We start from the raw sequence: 17,807 nt of genomic DNA on the forward strand, positions 1-17,807 counted from the left end.
GTTACAGAGGACTGTGTTCTGTACTGTCAAGCTGCAAAGACCAAACAGAAGGAACAACTGAGATGGGGGAGAGCAAACAGAACTCACTGTTGCACAGCTGTTACACTTAACGTGAAATGAGTCAGCATAGGAAAGGCAGTGACATCAAGGGCTGTATGATTAATAAGTAAGGTAGCACAAAACTATCTCAAATTTAAGCCTACTTAGTGCTATCTACAACTTTGTATGCATTGAATAAGTTGTGAGAACACTGCAAAGGCACCAATGAAACAAGAATACCTGTGTGATGCTAGCAAAACATCATAGGAGTTGCACCAGAAAGAAACTATTCAAAGAAGGAAAACAAATTTGGTGGGAAAAAAACTGAGACTGCAGAAATGACATTTCTCTTCAAAAAGAGAACATTACCATAGAAGTAGAATTTTGCAATCATAAATAACCATCCTAAGTCACTTAGGTAAGAGTGAAGTGAGAACTAGCGTGTTTGACCACATATTCCTTCAAATACAAGACAAAAACAAATTCAGGTATTTACATACGGAAAGTATATTGTCATACTATGGGGCGGTTCGTTCTGTGTGAAATACAAGTCCAAACAGAAGACTCAGTCACAAGATAATGATGAAGTGCCACATTTACAAAAGCTATTTTGCTCCTCTACAAAAGAATGCAAAAGGTAGTTGTGTGTAACAGCCTAACACTTACTTTTTTTCCTTTTTTATTCTTGTGTCACAGTACTGCAGCCTTCCCCAGAAAACTACAAATCTGACCCAAAAACAAACACAGTGCACCAGTTGGTAACTAAGGCTCTGATTACTCACCCACTTAGTAGTTACATGCATGCTTCTCAATCACAGGCTTATTATTTGTATGAGGAGATATCAGCTCCGTTACAGATAACACATACAGCTTATGTGTCTTTAACAACCTCCCCAAAATACACGAGTTTCATGCCAGCACTTTCTGAAATCTCTCATACATCAGATTTACAGTGCATTTAAGTGTTTTTTCTTTTGTTTGGTTTTTGGTTTATTATTTTTTTTTTGCATTGTGACTTGAGGAAGAAAACAGACTTGACAATACATTTAAGTCCCACTGGAAAGAGAAGCTGTTGGTGTTTCTAAGTGATTTTGCTTGAAATGATCTTAAGAGCTGACTAGTGGGAGCAGTTACTGTTAAAGAAGGTAAGCAGGTATACGAAAATATCACAAAAATAAATTGACAGTATCCTTGCTGCTACTATCTGCATCTACAAATTCAAAGACTCATAGCTCTTCATGGAAACCCATTAAGCCCTGGGAAAAATATATGAGGAAACTCAGGAATGTCTTTGTCTCACAGAGCTGCATCATCATTGCAGACACAAATGTCTAGTCTTAATCCAACATCTCAGGAGAGATCACGACAAGGACCTGCCCTTGGGAACAAGAGATCACGGAATTATGCTTTATAAGGGATGAAATCAGGAGTAGTTCTTACGCTGCGGGCAGTGCAGCAAGACACAGCTGGTGCCTCAGAGGCCCAAGGTGCACTGGCACAGTGCTCACTATGGTGAGCCTGGGGATCCCTAGCAGTGCCACACACTGCTCATGGTGCCCCATCAAAGAGCTGGGCCCTTCTGATGAGCTCTCTGCTATTGAACAGAAAGTAGTGACTGCTTGATACCTTGTCCAAGAATGGTGGCTTGATGACCCACTAACTAGGAACCTGCCTCCGCTAACTGGATTAAAACCAGCTATTTTCTTAAGAGAAAATGACATGTTCATGTCAGAACATAAATTAATTTTGTATGGCCTTTTTGGCTTATTTTTAAATCCTATTCTGCAACAGCGGTTATTCCATAACTTTTCTAAGCATTAGATTAATTAAGAAGTGTCATTAAATTACACTAGACAGGAGGTCCCAATAATATTGTAACCTTCATCTTTTCTTCCTTGTGCAAAACAAATCTACACTGAGAAAAACACCATCTGTCCCCTTAGTATTTACCAGACACATTCCCGTTCTGCCATTTCAACATTTTTGGGGAAAGGACACGTTTTTTTCCATTGTAATGTTTACTGTAAGCAAATTCCCAAATGCCTAGAGAAGTTTAATAATGACAGCGAGGGTGGTGAGGCACTGGAACAGGTTATCTGGTGTTGTATCTGATGCCCTGTCCCTAGAAACTTTCAAGGCAAGATTTGATAAGGCCCTGGGCAACTTGATCCAGCTGTGGATGTTCCTGTTCATTGCAGGGGAGCTAGACTACAAGGCTCTCAGCGGTCCCTTTCAACTCTAAGGATTCTATGATTCTTTGATCCCACTGCAAATGCCTAAACTTTCTTTGGCAGTTACTGAATCCGAAGTGTCATAGCTAGGAGATACTGAAATACACAAATTGCTACGCAGTTGGGCAGTGTAGTCCACAAAATACCCAGAAGGAGAAAAGTCAGTGCAAAAGGCTTTAACCTTTGATCATCAATAAGAAGTCTCTCTGAAAGTGAAATAAATTGTTATACTTGGCGTTTCAAGTATATAAGGTGTCAGTTAAATTAGTTCAAGTCTGATACCAGGAATTCAACCAGCACGTCAGGGACTCAGAAAGATGGTTTTGTACCTACAGAGCCCATCCAGTACATCCTGCCCCACAGGATATGTATATGAGATGATGTTCTCTCAGTGCACAGGCAAAAAGACAGGAGTACTATTATCAAGTCATGAGCAAGGCTCAGAGATCTGGTTCTATTCCTGCCCCAGGCAATTCAGATAGGAAATAACTTGTCATTTTATGAAGTGACAGGCATGTTTCATCTGCAATTTCTAACAGCTTCTCAAAATAGGAAAAGATGAAAAATAGTTCTGAAGGAAGAAGAAACAACTCTCACCCCCAGAAAAGTTGTATGAAACTACAACAGGAAAAAAAATGACTTCTGGCTTGCCTGCTGTTTTTTGCTTTGGGGAGGGAACAAGTCATGCAGTCATGTGGAAAAAAAGAAAAAGGAAGCTGTACATCTAAGTACAGAAGGAAGTAAATTGGCAGAAATTAGGTATACTCAAAACAGACCATGTAAACCCCTCTATTTCTTTTCTAGCCTCCTAGAAAACAAAAAGCTTAAGTGGGACAGCAAGCAATTCTTCACCATCCTAGGAGCCAGCGTTTGCCTCAAGACAGGGTACAGAAGTATGGTGAAATGCCTTTAGAAGAACATGAGCACTACAGTGATGCCTCAGCATATATTCTCAAGGGAGCTTGTTGGTTGTTCTCTTTCCAAAGGAAAGCAAGAATCAATTTTATCTACAGAGGTGGGAAAAAAGTCACTGATATAAATTCTTTACAACTTACGCCAAACAGTTTGTGAACAGTTGCAGTGCAGCTTCAGCAGTCATCCTCAGTATATTGATCTCTTCTGGAATCTCTAACCTGATGAATATTCCCAGTTCAATTATTACTGTAGGATCCAGGTCAGGCACAAAGCAGAAGCAAATAGCTTGAGATGGCACACCATAGAAATTTCAAATGAAATTCAGCCTGAGACACTGAGCAAAATAGATGGCACAGTTTATTTTAACTAAGATTTAACTTTTTTTTTTTTTCATATATTATTAATAGCCCCTACATAAGCGGTAGCAGAGGTCATTTCAGAATGCTTCTTGAGAGCTGGTTTATATTTCAATGTCACCAACATATGGCCAAAAGGAAACTGATGAGAAACAAAACACAAGGAATATTTTTAATAACTTCACACAGAATCACAGAATCACCCGGGTTGGAAGGGACCTCAAGGATCATGTAGTTCCAACCCCCCTGCCTAGCAGGGCCACCAAACGTACACATTCAGATCAGGTTGCCCAGGACCCCGTCCAACCTGGCCTTGAACACATCCAAGGACGGGGCATCCACAACCTCCCTGGGCAGCCCGTTCCAGGGCCTAACTACTCTCCTTGTGAAGAACTTCCCCCTAACATCCAACCTAAATCTTCCCTCCCTCAACTTGGATCCATTTCCCCTAGTCCTGCTGTTGTCAGCCCTTCTGAAGAGTTTACTCCCCTCCTGGGTGTAGGTTCCCTTCAGGTATTGATAGGCTGCAATGAGGTCACCCCGCAGCCTTCTCTTCTCCAGGCTGAACAAGCCCAACTCCCTCAGCCTGTCCTCATAGGGGAGGTGCTCCAGCCCCCTGATCATCTTAGTCGCCCTCCTCTGGACCCTTTCCAAAATCTCAATGTCTTTCTTGTACTGAGGGCTCCACACCTGGACACAGTACTCCAGATGGGGCCTCACAAGAGCCGAGTAGAGAGGGACAATCACCTCCCTCTCCCTGCTGACCACCCCTCTCCTGATGGAGCCCAGGATCCCATTTGTCTTTTGAGCTGCCAGAGCGCACTGCTGGCTCATGTTCAGTCTCTTGTCCATAATTCATAATTCGTTCATTTCATAATTGTTTCATAATTTGAGAATACATTACATAATTCTACTTGGCTATGGAACCCAACACACACCAATTAGTTTTCAAGTACCATGCTGGTTATGGCATGGATTCTGCACCTTGTAAGCAACAACCACAAAGAAAACAAAATACTTCTTTTACAAGCACTGCATGAAAAAAGATCTTCAAGAACACGGTCTTCAGAAACAAATGTCATAAAATGATGATTGCCATGCCATCTTGGGGCAGGAAAGAGAGAAATGTATTAAAAACCTACTGGTTTCAAGTATCTTATGTATTTATCATAACTGGTGGTGTAGGATTAGATCATAAGAACAAATTAGCTTTTTTAGCCCAAATCATGATTTGTCGTATCTGCCTAGACTGCAACACTTCAGCAATAAAAGAAATAAAATTCAAGCTACTCTACTCCATTACTGTAAAAAAAAAATATATCTTTCTTTATATCTTCAAAATGCACAATAGAAATGAAATTGCTTTGCTATTTCCTATTAAACAAGCTGCCAACTTTAAATGTTTTTGTTTTCTTGCCAGGTTGACAGGAAAAATGTTACTTTAGACAGAAAGAGTAATTGTCCAAGATGAGAAATGAGCAGGCCTCACACTTCAAAAATAAAGGGATAGAGAGAAGGATAGTGATGGTATCTGAGGCTGCACTGAAGATGATCCAGTAAAGATGACTGTAGACAGCAGATCTACCTAATTGTTTTAAATAGCCTCTCAATGAAGAGCTTTTTTGTACAAAGCACTGGGTGGCTGGGAACTGTAGCTGCATTTGGAAACAGAATTCATACACTAATTTGATAGAACAGCCAACTTAGCATTTGCAAGTTAAATAAAAGTGAGAAAAAAAAGTCTTTATATGACGAAAAAGACATCAGATAAAGTAACAACCTTGCCACGCTTCCAGAACAAGGAAGAAAGAGGCAGAAAGAAAAGATAATGGCTAAAACAAAAATCCAAATGAAGACTACATAAGATAAAGGCAAGGCAGAAGACCAGCTCCGTTCCATTCTAAGAGACTAGGATGTCTGTCATGCAACTGTATATAACCAATGCATGATTTCTCATGCAATGAACCAGGTAATAGAAAATTTAGACTGTGTGTTGATGACATGGACACAAGATGGTGAACAGAGTATGAAAAGGATCTCAGGGCTTCGATGGATTAATCCACCACTTATCCTCGATACAGAGCTGCACCGCACAACTCTTATCAAAGCTGGCAACTACTATATCCAGCTAGGAAACAGTAAAAAGGAAGATTCAAGTAATCTTCAGTCAAGCTCCTTCCATCTCCAGGAAGGGCACAGAGGCATAACAGGACCCACAGGCTGTTATCAACAAGTTACAACACCTAGTCCCCACAAGACCGCCAAAGTTTGCTCCAGCTCAGCTTTGGCCCAAGATAAAGGCTATTCAGATGGACTAATTAAGGTAGGGAAATGGAAATCTCCACAGAAATGGAATATAAAGAATTTATCCTATAAAAGGAATTCATCACTTTAAGAAATCAGTATTTCAGTTTCTTAATTATCAGCTAATGTTGATTATGATGTAAAGCTTTGTGATTAGACATCCTACTTATTCCTTTTTCAACCTTCCTCACATGGCCTTTTGAAATGCCTCCAATCATTTTTTGGAAATTATTTAAAGTATTGAAGAAAAATTTAGAAACAGTAAATTAACCAACCTGTTAACCTACTCTGTAATTCTCCATTAAGTGTTAAAGCTTGAATTGAAAGCAGTTCAAAGAACAAACAGACAAAAAAAAAAAAAAAATCAAACAGCAGTGGATTCATACATGTGTATCTAGATAGGAAAGAAACATTTGATTCACGTGTGCTAGCTGGAGAAGTCAAATCCAAAGCAGCTCTCTGAGATTAAAGCATCGTATGATTTCTTAGGCAAAAAAAAACGTTGCAACATTGAAACATCTTAAAAGTGAAAAGAACGTTTTTAGAAAATTATTTTTGCATTTAGTATTCAAGTCAGATATTTTTAACCTATCTAACCAATCACTAAAGTATCTCGCCCTGCATTTGTATACACCACAATCAAACTATTAGCTGTGAACCCCATGCAGGCAAACTACATGAATAGTATATTAGCCATCTAAACAAAACAGGAATGTCATATTTTGCACCACTTTCTTAAAGCACACTGACTTCAGTTCTGCATCTTTAGTACCTTCTCCTGCAAGAAAAGATTCTAAAAACGTAAGAGTTCTGTAGTATTTGAATCAATATGCTTTAACTTGCATTGCCATAACCACCAATGAGGCTTCTTCAACAATGTGATGGTTGAGCCAGATGTGCAGGGCTTTAAAAAAATAGCTGAACATTAAAAAAGTTTTGTAGTATTTAAGCTTTGTCTCTACACAGAATCCAGCCAAGGCAAAGTAGCTGAAGAGCCTTTAAAAAAAAAATCACAGAACACATCGCAGAATCACAGAATGGCCAGGGTTGGAAGGGACCTCAAGGACCATGAATCTCTAACCCCCTGCCACAGGCAGGGCCACCAACCTCCACATTTAATACCAGACCAGGCTGCCCAGGGCCCCATCCAACCTGGCCTTGAACACCTCCAGGGACGGGGCATCCACAACCTCTCTGGGCAGCCTGTTCCAGCACCTCACCACTCTCTCTGTAAAGAACTTCCCCCTGATATCCAACCTAAATCTCCCCTCCCTCAATTTAAAACCATTTCCCCTTGTCTTGCAGTTATCAACACTTTCAAAGAGGTGATTCCCCTCCTGTTTGTCAAGGACACCAAGATGACTCATGAAAAATGGAACAGCTCTTTGATGCAGATTTAGTTTTCCCTCAGAGAGACTAATTGTGCTCATCTAGGAAAATCTGTGATATTACCAGGTTAGAAAAATGTGATGCCAGTGCCAACATTTATCTGAAGAGCTTTTAAAAGTTCTCTTCAATAAAGATTAAGTTCCCAGAGCACGAAATTTTCTTGGATACAACCAAAGAACAGAAACAATCAACCGTTATTCTATTTCTACTGTTGTGCTCCTTATCATAGAGTAACTTAGCTTTCAAGCAACAGTAAGGCTAAGCAGCAGGTCACAAAAACCATCCTTAAATAAAGACACTAACTGTTTCTAGCACCTTCAGTACAGTTTTACAGATGCAGTATTCATACCTTAAGGAAAGAAGCTGTAGATCTATTAGATCACAACTCAAACTGGTGATTGAGCACCTGGTGAAGGTGAACTAAGCATAGGCAAATTATTTGCAACTGTGTTCCTCAGGTGACCAGAAAGGGTAGTGCCAAGATGGAACCATCCTGGGTTCATATAGGCTCATTTAAGGGACAGCCACTAGAAAGAGGATGTTTCCTGGATCTAAGTTGCTTCCTGAGAAGGAGTGCTGTGCAACCAGAGGGCCCCTTCACTGGTTGGGTGAGTTTGACACTTATTTCTGCAAATGACTATTGGCCTACCTGTAAATACTTTGTCAGGTATTGCCAATTCAGTGTTTGATGGTTTTTCCGGTGTTTGTTTTGTTGTTTTGTTTTTTGTTTGTTTTCTTTTTTTTTTTAATATTGATTTTGGAATTTAAAGGGAAGTGAAAATGATCATCCTTGTTTCTAGCCCAAAATCTGTCTGCCTCTTCATCCAGGCTACATATCTAACAGCTTGCAGGAGCAATAAACATGTACTAAGCATAGTAAGGCATTTTCCATGGCTCAGCTCCAGATGTCAATACTGTTCTTCCACTTTTCCCTTCTCTCTTCTGCTTTGAATGGTGTCAGGTTCAAGTTCTTTGTATTGTTGTTACATACTGTAAATCTGGACCAAAAGCTTAGAGAGAATCTTCTGAGAAGATTAATGTAAACAGCAGAAATTTTAACGCCTTGCTTTAGGAGTAAGCTAGCCATCTGGTCCTTAAAAGCTCAGCTTTGGTAATCTCTAAGTCTCCACTCGCCAGAGCAAAAGAAGGAAGCTGCTGGCACCTCATTCTCTTTCCAAAACCAAGCTGTACCCACACTGTCACCACAGGGCCCTGAAGCACTATATCTGCCACCACAGCATCTACCTGCAAATCTGTGCTAGATTTTGGGAGCAACTGAATAAGTTAAGTGAGCTTCTAATAGGTGAACAGTACTGAACAGTCTATCTCATAGCAGTAAAAGCTAAAGCTAATCAGAACTTTTCAGATTAAAAACTGGCACAGTATAAAGTTTTATAACTTAGTTGAAATTTAAAGGCTTCTAAAGTTTAAAAGCTACTGGACAACTCTGTTTTCTGACTGTGAATCCAAGGCCTTCCAGTGCCTACAGGAATAAGGCCTGCCATAGGATGGAAGGTGGAGAACCTTACACACGGGTAGGTTCTTGTACCTACAAATTGCTGCTATGCCAAGGCTCTCCAGGACCTGTAAGATGCAGTTGGTGCTCTTGACTCCTGCAGAAATCCCAACTCTGACATAAGAATTTCACAGTCCTGGTTCAGATTAGCTAGCTAGTCAAGCTTCTAGGCTTTCTACTGTACAACTGACCCAAGGGACTCAGTGAAATCACAACTCTTGGGCCAAGCAAGTCAGGGCTGGAAGTGTCAGAGCTCACACGTTTCACAGGTACTAGAGTATCCATACTTCACCAGGCTGTAAATGAAACACCACTTTTTAAATTATTATCTGCCAACAACAAATTTCTCAGGAAAATGAGGGAAAGCACCAAGCATTGCACGGCTTGGAAACTGTGACCGCGTAATTAAGATAAAGTCATAGAATGGCTTTGGTTGGAGAGGATGTTAAAGATTGTCTAGTTCCTGTCTCCTGCCACAAGTAGGGTTGCCAACCATTGGATCAGGCTGCCCAGGATCCCATCAAACCTGGCCCTGAACACCTCCAGATAGGGCATCCACCTCCTCTCCAGGCACCTTGTGCCAGTGAGTAAAAAATTTCTTCCTAGTATCTAAACCTGCAGTGAGGTCTCCCAAGAGCTCTCCTCTCCAAACTAAACAAGCCCAACTCCCTCAACTTTCCTTTATAGGAGAGGAAGGAGCCCAGCCTCCAGCCCTCTTTGTGGCCCTCCTCTGGAGTTGTTCCAACAGCCTGCATCCTCCCTGTACTTTGGGAGCATACCGTACTCCAGATGAGGCCTCATGAAGGCAGAGTAGAGAGGGACAATCACTTCTCTCCTTGCTGGCCACCATTTTTTTGAAGCAGCCCAGGACTCTGTTGGCCTTCCAGGCTGCAGGAGCACACTGCTGGCTCATATTGAGCTTTCTGTCCACCAGAACCCCCAAAGCCCTTCTCTGAAGGGTTGTTTTCAAGATCTTTGGAGTTTGTACTCATATCTGGGACTGTCCCAACCCACATACAATACTTGGCCTCATTAAACTACATCAGAGTTTCATGCGCTCACTTTTTGATGGCATCCAGGTCCCTCCGGATGGTCTCCCTCCCTTCTATTGTCTCAACTACACCACTCATTTTTATATATGTAGTAACGTTAGCAAAAGAATAGGCTTTTATAATAGACAAACAATAGTTAGTTGCTTGATGACAACCACATACTCCACAAGTTCCTGCTTTTGCAGGCGTGAGTATATACCATCCCCATCCACACTCCACCACTTTGTGCCCAATGTTACAACTGTAACCACAGAACAAACTTCTACAGCACCTTCAAAAGAAGTCTAAGGTTCTACTTATATCAGCAAGAAGTGTGACACAAGGATCTTGTTTATGGAGTGAGAGTTGGCACTAAGAAACCACAGTCCTTCACCCAGCATGCATTCCAAGAGCCTCATTTCAAACCAACTCTTACCTGGTCCAGATGACTGAAAACTTGCCAAGTAGTCAGTGCACACACAACATACATCCTGCAGGTTAGCTTTATCAGAGAGCCACATTCATGCCTCAAACACTCCTGTGTGGTGCCAACTGAAGTGTAAAATCAGGGAAGACTGATTTTCAAGAGCACTGACTCATGCTATTCCAGCCGCTTTCTGGACAACCAGTATTCCTCATCACTGTGGGAACATGCAGCACTGAAATAAGATCCATCCAGAAAACCCTCAAACTGAAATCAGTTAATTCTATTCAAACCTTATCTATCCTCATGATGCTAACTTCAGTTTCCAATGCCTGCTTCTTACATACATAAGCAATCATTAATCATAATGGGAAATCATTAATCTATATAATTCACTTTTAATCCAAGAAATCATTACAAATTGTCATCTCTCTCACTCTTGGTTGGTGGTCAAATTTTAGTTACCTACAATCAAAATCCAGACTGAGAAATTTGTTTTCCATTTAAGTATCCTATGCTTCTTCAGAAACCTGTACCACACAGATTTAAGTCACATTCTCTTATATCTTATCATTTTAAAAGTGAATCATGAAACACTAAACAGTCAATACTCACAAGTGCCTGCAGCCAAGTTCCTGCATAAGCAACACCATTTTTGCATTCCAAATCAATAATATTTAATTCTCTGATGCTTGTATCATTTGCACTACATGCTAGAAAATTAAAAAACTTGGCAGGCAAATAATTTTACTTAATGTCAAATGAAATATGATGGATTTTAGAATGACACCAAAATTCTAGTTATTGAAAATATTTGTAAATGCTAATAAAAACACTCCCATGAAATTCCAAGTTCAACTGTTACTGAACATTTTTATTAAAGAGCAAAAATCACTTGATCTTCAATCTATAATTTAAACATTGATTGTTTATACAGCTCCACTAATTTTTACTGCATCAATTTTCATTAGATTTCTTCTCATCTCCCAGCCCATCTTGTACACTTTTGTCTCAGAAAAGGATAAAAACCCAACTCAAAACTGCCCCCACATATTTGCATTTATTTACGATATTAAAACTGTTTTGAGACTCAGTATTTATTTTAGTACTGTTAATCATCAGTTTTCATGCTGTCACATTGTCTACAGAACACCAAATCAAAACTCTTAATTTCTCTGGAGATAATATACAGGGACTTATGTTCACTTTTCCCAGAAAGTCAAAACACTGATAAGCCACTCAAAGAACAGAACATATTTTCTAGGTTAATTGACATGGAATGAAAATAATATTCTTTATTATGAGAATAAATACATAAAGTAAATGCAATATATTAGCCATATTTACTCAGATATATTCAGAACAAGATAGACATATTCATCAGAACTAGTTGAACATGTTTTTACTAAGCCAACAACACTGGAGGAAAGCTGGAAAGCTTACACACTAGTAGAAGGCAAAGAACACAGACTTCACTATTTTCTTGATATTAAAAGACAAACATTTTAGATAGAAGCACAATCTGTTATACACTGATGGAAGTGTTTAGCTCCGTGCAGTGGCCGTTTGAGGTTGTTCTGACTGCAATTGCTTCCCAAGGTACTCCCTGAAATAATAAAGAAAAGTAGTTTGAGAAATATCCTGGAAAGAATGGAGTAATATGGTAGTAGGAATTACAAAGGGAAGTAGTTTTTACATATAGTGTTATTTACATTTAGAGATTCAAATACATTTCACACTATATTTTGAGCTGCAAAACAAGTCTACTAAGAGTAGCTTCAGTCAACTGTTTAATATATGGGTGTCTAAGCTTTAGGCAGCTATCATCTAACCCTCTGAAAATAAGGCATGAGTTGAACATCACAAAAACTCTCAAGAAAAAGCAAAGACTCCATGTTCATGCTTAGGCCTGGCAACAGTTACAAAGCACCCACTAAGCCCACAGATTTTTCTTGCTAAATATGCATATTAAAGGTCACTGCAAAGTATTTTAAAAGGATCTCTTCATGCTGCATAAGCGCATGTAATACTGGTAGAAATTTTGACAATTTAACCCATAGATGAGCAAAATCTTCACACAGCTGAAGAGACGCTGTGGAGCTTCATATTCAAGTTGGAAGAAAAAAGAGATCCAAGCCAGGCCTGCTGCAGACAGGCACTTCATTTACAATGTTTTCTTCGCCTTGTTTTGAAATCCATTAAATCAATTATTTTGTATCTGTAATCTCAACAATCGAACAAACTACAACCACTCCTCTCAGCAACAATATATAAATCCTATGGAAAACACTGAACATTTCATTGGAGTCTTCCCATCTTTCACTGTTTAACCTAGGATAAGCACTAGAAGCAGTTCAGAGAACTGTTATTCAAAATCAAGTTCACAAAACATTTAAATCCAGAAGAAAAAAAAAGATCAGTTCCTACTGAACATTCTAAAAACTACTTTTCAGTCTAATGTCTTCTGAAACTGCTATTCTGTATGCATAGTAATTTCTACTGCAGAATAGAGTTTGGCAGTTTTAAGACTAAATGGCCAGGAAAGCAAAATTCCAATGAAGTACAATGAAGTACTAGCTTCAAATTCAGCTAGTAATAAAATAATAACAATTTGTATGCCAGAGCCGTGAATTATGATTTAGCACCTTCTCTTCAAAGTTTTTTTTATCAGGTGTTTCTGCAGAATCACAGTATTTTAATATGACTTTTTATTGTACTATGTAGTTTTCCATCCTTGAAATAGACTCCTGATGACAAAGAAGGAAATCATGATAGAATGGTTCAGGTTGCTCAAAACTGTAATACTGAAGTAATTGAAATTTGACAGCCAACAAAAACTACAACCAGCAACTATGGAAGGGCTTCAAAAATCAAATGTCCACCTGCTCTCTCTTCTTGCCCCCCCTTCCCCATAACTGTGTGCACATACAAGTTCTAGTACATCTTTGCTCACACTCAAGCCCTGAAAGCAATGATGCACAGATCACCTCACAGCACAAGCCTGCCAAATTACTTATTCTCAAAATACACATGGACCACTTAGAACATGAATTTCCTATGAAGTTATTCAGAAGCATAAGAAAAGCTAACAGTCCTTCACAATACAAATTGCATGGTTTATACTGTCTCAAAATTATACTTGATGCATATTAAAACCCAACCACACTACACTGTATTCAGCAATAATACCTCTGCTAAAAAGGCAGAGAAGCATGGTTTAAGTATTCAGAAGTATTACCTTCCACATGCTGTTACAAACACCAGTTACTCTTCAGTTGATTATCATTTATGAAATGTGTTTTACTGGGTAACATAGGAAAAGTTTTTGAATGGGCTACACCTGGTAATAGGTAGACTGATAAGACACTCAGTAAAGATTTAGGCAGCTGTGACACTTTCCTGTGAAGTCCTAGGAGGCTGCCCTATTACTCTGCCAGGCCTTTGATCACCTTCCACACACCTTCCACTAAAACTCAAGCTACTCTAGCTTCAGCAACCATCTGTTTTCCCTGTTAAAATAAATAATAAAAATACATGAATATTCAAGGTGTTTTTTTAAGCGTTCATATTTGATCACATCATGAAATCAAACACTATTGCAAGCTTCAGTCTTCATCCAAGTTGAGCATGGGTATCCATCATCATGCTATTACCTACAAAGCATCTAAGATCTGATTTATCCCACACTGTTATTCATCCAAATTTTAAAATATGGGCTGAGGTTTCAGAATTAATCTTTACACCACAGAACTGTAGTTATCCTTAATAATGCAAGCATTCCACACACTGTAAGATCATGCAGGATGAAAGATGAATAGATCATCAGCCAAGTAACAAATAGCTTCACAAAATACTTAAAAGAAACACCTGGCACAGACTAGAGGTACATACTACAGTGGAAAGCAACTAGGAATAGAAGTGCTTTCTAAAATAAGCTGTAAACTCACAAATAGGACCATTTCTCCTTATTTTAAATACAGTTTGTTATTTCTTTTTTCCTAATTGCAGAAATAGACCAACTTTACAGAAGCATAACAGTCAGTCTTTGAGATGGTTCAACTCAGAAGCAAAAGTAGAAACAGTATGACATACAAACATGGCTACCACAGGTTCATGCATGCCTGATCAGCTCAATTATATAGACTAAGGCAAAACACATTCTGCTAACATTTGACACAGACAAGTTTTGGGACTTCTGTACTTACTGTCTTTCACTACACAAATTTTACAATAGTTTTTCCTTTCTAATCAGGCCAAGCTGATCTTTCTTAACCAATATATATTGAGTGACATGTTGAAGGTATACAGAAGTATACTTTATATACACAGCATTCCAGTTGACACAAATTCAATCAATAATTCTTCTCATTTGAAAGCCACGTTTCATCTCGAGTAGGCATCACATTATTGTAGAGAATACTTCAAGCTAGTCAGAAGTAGACAAGACTTTCTGATTACATGTACAGCACCTCTCCAGCCATTATGTAACACTGATGTGCCCTTCAAATCATTTAAAGGGATGAAAGAAAATGAAATTTTGCATACCAGTAACATTCAACATGCTTAGATAGTATGTAATGCTTTATTGTTTAACTGCTGTCCAGAAAGGGAAGGAAAATTACCACACACCTACTGGTGCTTCTTCAGGATAGTATCCAGAAAATTTTGCATTCTTAGGAAAAGGCACAAGGTTTTGATCCAACCATCAAATTCATTAAGTACAAGGTAAGGAGATCCTGCTTCAAAATTTTATGCTAGTTTTCAGATTTAGTAAAGGACTTGTCAATAACAACCCATGACAGATGGAAAATTTTTAAGGTACATAACATCTGATTTCTAGAGCTTGTGTGCTAAAGAAATAAGCTTTGTAGTTCAATGGGTACTTCTTATAGAGTTATACTTCTATTTCTAGTCTGGTTAGATCTACCTTTTCCTTAAGGAACAAAGTGACCTGGAGACTCTTTGTTTCAGCAGGCACAGAAAAAGGAGTAAATGAAATATAGCAAAAATGAAGGGTGAGGTTTTCTATCATGTATGCCAATATTTGTTTTACATCTTACCTCCAATTAATTAGAATTAAAAACAAGGTTATCTTAAACTAAACATTTACAGATTCGATACAATGGCAAGAGATGGAACAAAGCCAAACTGTTAAGCAGACAAGTTATAAATTTTAAGCCATTTTTTTTCCTGCCCCAAATGGAGACTAATGTAATACACGTAACGTAACAATATGAGTGGGCAACCTTAAACGTATCACCTGATTATGGAAAACAATTCACTGTATGGATGACAGCCTTCCTTATGATGTGAAATTCAAGATTAACATTCATTTTCAGATTGTATTAAATTATTTCAAGAGCATTGCAGGAAGCTCACTTTGACTCAGCAGTCTCCTTTCAGAGAGGTTTTTCAGAAGCTGCCAGAGTTTCACAACTTACATACAGGCCACAATGAAACAGAAAATCAATGAGTCTCTATTACTCAAAAATTTTTAGATTTCCTGAGGAATTCAATTCAACAATATTCCTTCTTATTAGGGAAACAAGATGAAGTCATTTTTTCATTTATGTGATTTGTTAACTAAGCTGAGCTAGCTGAGCTAACACTCACTCAGAGACATTCGATGAATTAAAAAGAACTAGACTAAATCATGCAGTGTGGTTCAGAAGTGGCTCTGTATTGCAGTTCACTTGGCACAATGAGCTATAAGCAAAATGCTTTCAATATTTAAGAGCTTCAACCTCATACATAACACTTTGAAACTGCCGTAAATCACTTAACTGCATTTTACAATCAAAACTTATGAGGACATCACATCTTTAAGTTAACACTAATTAGAAGTGAAACTATCAGAAATTGCTTTGGTGACATGGTTTTTCTTATTATTGAGGATAGTGCTTAGAAGTGCTTGAAACTCGAGAAATAAAGTGTGTTTTACAAATGATGCAGATCTCACACAAAAAAAACATTAAACAGTGTGAAATCCCCCAGAGCACAAGCACAGCACAAACAACAGCCCCTGGTGATACTGAATGAGAGTGTACAAGGACACATTCACTTCCACATAAAAGGATGAAGCACTAATGCTACGTATCAGATGTGCCTATGATTAACTGGATTTTTGCTCAATTTGTCTCATATCTAGGAACTGTGCTCTTCAAAAAAAATTTAATTAGACTATTTCCTCAAGTTTTTGAATTAGTCAAGTTCTAGTTAGTAAATAACTGAGAACAAATAGTATTGATAATGAAGACCAAGAAACTGGGTAAATGTTAGATTTAAGCCCGATGTGTTAAGCATTACATGTGCCAGTTTACTATCATTACACACTGCACTTGGTAAAAGAGCCAGTAAGGTCCAGAAGCTCAGGAGATGCACATTTATGTGCACAGGCTTAGGATTTATATGCACAGGCTTAGGATAACGTTCAACAGAAAAAAAAAAGAATAAAAAATGTTGACTGTTCAATATTAACCCTAGAACAACAGCTTCCAGATAGATCACATCACAAATTCTAGGCTGTTCGGTTTTTTGTTGCTGTTGTTTTAAATGTCTCTCAGCATAACTAGTCATTTTAAAAGATGAAGAGCAAGTAATTGTGTCTGGTAAACACTCCCTGAAAAAAGCTAATTTGAAGCTTATCTGAAATCATTGCTTTGTTCAATAGTTTATTAATTTTATTTCCAATAAATATGCATCAATCATGCATCCTAATTCCCATTGTTAATATCCTCCAGCTCACTCATACTCTGCACTTTGATGTCTATTCACTGAATCACTTTTTATTCTAAAAGCCTACTCATTTGAAGGAGGTCTCTAGCTCTCAGCCCACACAGGTGAAAGGATGCGGCAGAAATTAGGCATCACACCTGAGCCCAGAGGTAACATTTGCAATCCCTCACTAACAGTAACTCACTACTTAAGCAGAAAGATGCAACACCACAGTCTAGTACTTTAGTCAGTGTGAACAACAAGTGTGGTTGGACTAGATGATCTTGCAGGTCGTTTCCAACCTTGTGGTTCTGTGTGATTCTGTGTGTGTGAATAATCAAAGATGCTGCAAGTTCAGTCATTATCCCAACTCAGAGGAAAAATGAGCCTGTGGCCAGATCCTCCATGGTTTTAGTACTCTAATGAAAACTGAAAGCCTTCGATCTATAGAGGGTGAGCCACCATATTTTATGATACACTTCCATGGAGGAAAAAAAAAAAACAGCACAAATAATATAACTCTGCACATCTCAGCCAACAATAATTCCAAAAGACAGTTATTCCCTTGACATAAGGAGCACAACCACGTTACCATAATTTGTCACCCCTCCACCTTTCCTTCTGCAGAGGTAGAGAACAATTCAGTACAAACCTGCACAGGTTCCTTAAAACAATATACTTCAGGTCTGTAATTTTAGAACTTAATATTTGATACTTTCCAATTGTGCAAAGACATAGCTCCAACTAGCATTAGATTATCAAAATCAGTTCACATTAATAAAATAGTCATGTTGGGCACTGCTCTCTGAATTCTGTCAAAGCCAAGGATGCTTCTCACATATATGCAAAAGGCACAGCAGAAAAAGAGACACAGTGGAAAAGAAATCC

The 17,807-nt window shown here is 38.6% G+C and overlaps 1 protein-coding gene across 3 annotated transcripts in view; it reads right to left on the bottom strand.

Moving 5' to 3' along the window:
• Positions 1-11,058: 11,058 nt before the first annotated feature.
• The window catches only part of ATP6V1H (ATPase H+ transporting V1 subunit H), a 39,481-nt gene continuing 32,732 nt past the window's right edge, over positions 11,059-17,807 (bottom strand). For all 3 annotated transcript variants that reach the window (XM_052703182.1, XM_052703183.1, XM_052703184.1), the window contains exon 14: positions 11,059-11,811. In XM_052703182.1, the coding sequence (XP_052559142.1) occupies positions 11,751-11,811 (61 nt within the window). In that variant the 3' untranslated portion in view covers positions 11,059-11,750. The remainder of the gene's footprint in view (positions 11,812-17,807) is intronic.

This window comes from Tympanuchus pallidicinctus, unplaced genomic scaffold (genome assembly GCF_026119805.1).
Source record: "Tympanuchus pallidicinctus isolate F22 unplaced genomic scaffold, pur_lepc_1.0 scaffold5, whole genome shotgun sequence".
Lineage (NCBI taxonomy): Eukaryota > Metazoa > Chordata > Aves > Galliformes > Phasianidae > Tympanuchus > Tympanuchus pallidicinctus.